Source organism: Papilio polytes, unplaced genomic scaffold, assembly GCF_000836215.1.
Source record: "Papilio polytes unplaced genomic scaffold, Ppol_1.0 DF824180.1, whole genome shotgun sequence".
Lineage (NCBI taxonomy): Eukaryota > Metazoa > Arthropoda > Insecta > Lepidoptera > Papilionidae > Papilio > Papilio polytes.
The window spans coordinates 368,804-369,362 of NW_013525024.1; the positions used below are offsets into that span (position 1 = coordinate 368,804).

Sequence of the window (559 nt, forward strand, 5' to 3'; positions counted from 1 at the left end):
CTGCTGCTGGTACTGCGGCGCGTCGTCAACTGCCGCCTCAAGCTCTTCCTCAACCCGCAAGATAAGAATTCCGACATGCCGCTAAAGAGGTGCACTTACAAAAATACAAGTCACAAACTGTTGGAATGAAACCGAAGTGTGTAACCGAAGTTTAAAAATTCAAGGTCTAACATATATTTTCAATTGCAGCTTCTACCGCTACGTGCTGGAGCCGGAGCTGCAGTTCACGGAGGCGGGCGCGCTGGGCGGCGGCGCGCTGGCGAGGTTCTGGCGACTGCCGCAGGCACCGCTGCTGTCGCTGGAGCTGCGCACGCCGCCCAACTGGCTGGTGGAGTGCGTGCGCTCCGTCTACGATCTCGACAACATACGGCTTGCCGATGTAGACTCGCTCGTACACAGGTACTCATATATTCCTTACTAGCTGCTCGCGCTTATTCCTTGCGCCCGACTTCGTCCACGTGAAATTTAAAAATATAGCCGTCAAAATAAAAATATGTTGCTCCGCGATAACGTAGATTTCTAATGGTGCAAGGATTTTTGGAGTCGGCACAGTAGTTTT

The 559-nt window shown here is 52.2% G+C and overlaps 1 protein-coding gene across 1 annotated transcript in view; it reads left to right on the plus strand.

Moving 5' to 3' along the window:
* The window catches only part of LOC106110970 (UDP-glucose:glycoprotein glucosyltransferase), a 10,387-nt gene that overhangs the window by 6,653 nt on the left and 3,175 nt on the right, over nt 1–559 (plus strand). The window contains 2 exon segments of the mRNA XM_013292938.1: nt 2–89; nt 190–399. Of these exon segments, the coding sequence (XP_013148392.1) occupies nt 2–89; nt 190–399 (298 nt within the window).